General features: G+C 38.3%; 1 protein-coding gene across 1 annotated transcript; it reads right to left on the bottom strand.

Annotated features, from left to right (window-relative positions):
- Positions 1-1,267: 1,267 nt before the first annotated feature.
- LOC126067993 (olfactory receptor 14C36-like) lies at positions 1,268-2,191 on the bottom strand. Its single transcript, XM_049870293.1, has one exon. It carries the CDS (start codon positions 2,189-2,191, stop codon positions 1,268-1,270), a length of 924 nt encoding a protein of 307 aa, XP_049726250.1.
- Positions 2,192-2,798: the final 607 nt, after the last annotated feature.

Here is a 2,798-nt window from a genome sequence, read left to right as displayed (position 1 = left end):
CATCAGCTCCAGGGGAAGGCTTTCTCTCACTGTCAGCCTTCTCATCAATCTTCCCCTGGATTAGAAGCTCCTCCACGCAGGGACCCCATGTTCAAAGGACACGCTTTTCTCCTGGCACAGCTTTATTGGTGGTACAAGTTCCCCAACTCTCTGCTTCCCTTTCCTTTTTTATCTCTTGAGAGATAAAAAGTGGTACAGGCCACACCTCAGGAAAACTCCCTTTACATTTGATCAGGGATGTTATCTGGTAAAGGTGTTACAATCCCACCCTAATCCTCTTTAACATAAAATTACAATCACAAAATGGAGGACAACCACAGAATACTGGGAATCATGGTCTAACCAAGTTAATACACACATTTGGGGGGGAACCTAATTTGATCCATAACAGTAGGAAAATCAAAAGTAGTCAAAAAATGAAATGGAATGCACAAAGATCAATATCCTAGGCAAGAATGAGCTTAAATGGACTGGTGTTGGCTATTTTGGATTGAAACTCCCTTAAAAACAAATTTTATACATTGTATCTTCTTAATATTTTGAAAGAATTCATCAAAAAAAGAGCAAGAGAAAATGGGAAAAAAATACCTTATTTTTGTCTTCTTCTCATGGAGATGATAATAACCACCAAAAAGTAATCTTAAAGCTAATCTTTCTAAACAGTGACTTAAATATTGTAAATATTTTTTATTTAAAATTTGTCTTTTTAGATTACTAAAAACAACATAAGGTATCATTGATTTCTCTTACCAATCACACTTCCAGCTAATTCTTTTTTTTATTACAAACACTTAATATTTTGTGTTATTTTTATGACCAACTTTCAGATATTCTATTATTTTGGGGAATATTTAAAACATATGATGAATGAATGATTCTTCTCTCATAATTATAAAAAAATCAAAGGTAATATATAGTTTATCCTAGGACTGTCTAGATAATCCCAAAGAGAAATAATTAGCAAATGTAAGAATATTTAACTGTCACTATTCAGGCATCAGGGAATGTACATTTTCAGGACAGAAAAACTGAAATTAAAATAAGAATGTATTATTTCTACCAATATGTTTGGTAAGGTTTAATAATGTTTCAGTGACAACAAGGGAAAAAAAAATCTCAGTAAGATAGCAAATAACAACATCATTTCATGCTGACAGTCAGGTCCTCCAATTTTGGAAATATGTAACAAAACTAATTTTGAAGTATTTTTCAACTCACCTCATCAAAGGAGAAATGTCTTAAAATAATGACTGTATCATTTTCCTGACTAGAGCATTCTACTCATGACTGTCCTTACAGCCTCAATTATCTGCTTATTTCTGAGACTATAGATAATAAGATTTAGGAAAGGAGGGGCTATAGAATAGAATGCAGAAATAATCATGTCCTGAGTTGTAGGTGAATTGGAGGTTGGCTTCAGATAGACCGTAATGCCTGAGACGACAAAGACTGTCACCACAAGAATGTGAGGAACACAGGTAGAAAAGACCTTTCCTCGCTCTCCTCTGGTTGGAAGCTTGAGCACAGCAGAAAATATGCGCATATAAGACATGATGATGAAGATAAAGCAGCCACCTGCAATAACCACTACAGAGACAAAAATTACAATCTCATTGCTGAGAGTGTCAGAGCAGGAGAGTTTCAGCAGAGATGGGACATCACAGAAGAACTGATGGACCACATTGGAATGACAGAAGGACAACCGGAATGCAGTGCCAGTGTGCACACCTGCATAGATCAGACCACTGAATGCGGAGGTCAGTGTCATTTGGACACAGGCCCGAGGGTTCATGATCACAGGGTAGTGGAGGGGTTGGCAGATGGCCACATAGCGGTCACGGGCCATGATGGTGAGAAATAGCAGCTCTGCAGAAGCAAACAAAATCACAAGGAAGATCTGAGCTGCACATCCCACCATGGAGATTACCCTGTTGTCAAGCAGGAAGATGACACATGCCTTGGGTACAGTGATGGAAATGTAGCACATGTCCAGGACAGACAGATTTCTAAGGAAGAAATACATGGGGGTGTGAAGACTCTGGGCGAGAGTGGTTACTGTGACAACGAGAAGGTTCCCCAGCAGGGTTGCCAAGTACATCATGAGGAATAACATGGCATGCAAGACTCTGAGCTCCCACACATCAGACAACCTCATAAGCAGGAATTCAGTGACTGTGGTAGAGTTGGGCATCTTTGGGTACTTGACTTTGAATAGCAGAGACAGAGGCAAATAATCCTAAAAAAAAAAAAAAAGGAAAATAATAGTGTAGAAAGAAATTAGCCTAAATATGCTTATTGTCTCACATTTAGTTTATTGTCACATTTATCCAATTTTATTCTCTCTAGTAGATATTGGTTAGTAGTTGTTAGTTGCCGTAGAGTTGCCTCTGACTTGTGGAGATCTCACGTACACAGAATGAATCACGGGCCGGTTCCCTGCCATCCTCATCAACACCGGCGTGCTTGAGTCCATTGTTGCTTTTCAACCTTTCTCATTCTCCAGCACTGCACCAGAAAATATTTTGTTGTGATCCATAGAGTTTTCATTGGATGATTTTCTGAAATAGTTTGCTAAATCTTTCTTCCTAGTCTGTCTAAGTCTGGAAGCTCCACTGAAACCTGTACACCATGATGGAATTTGAAATACCGATGATGTAGCTTGCAGCATCAAAGCTATATGACTATGAAAAACACCACAGGACAACAAACTGACACACAGGTGGTGAATTGGTTAGTAGGAAATAACACTTTGACACTTTTTGCTGCTTTACTCCTTATTACTTATGAAACCTATTTCC

Source organism: Elephas maximus, chromosome 2, assembly GCF_024166365.1.
Source record: "Elephas maximus indicus isolate mEleMax1 chromosome 2, mEleMax1 primary haplotype, whole genome shotgun sequence".
NCBI classification, from domain to species: domain Eukaryota; kingdom Metazoa; phylum Chordata; class Mammalia; order Proboscidea; family Elephantidae; genus Elephas; species Elephas maximus.
Note: the sequence above shows the minus strand (reverse complement) of the source record. Positions and strands in the feature narration are given on the sequence as shown.

Bases quoted from the DNA above. Each gene is read 5' to 3' on its own strand.
- LOC126067993 (XM_049870293.1), bottom strand. From the start codon at position 2,191: ATGCCCAACTCTACCACAGTCACTGAATTCCTGCTTATGAGGTTGTCT.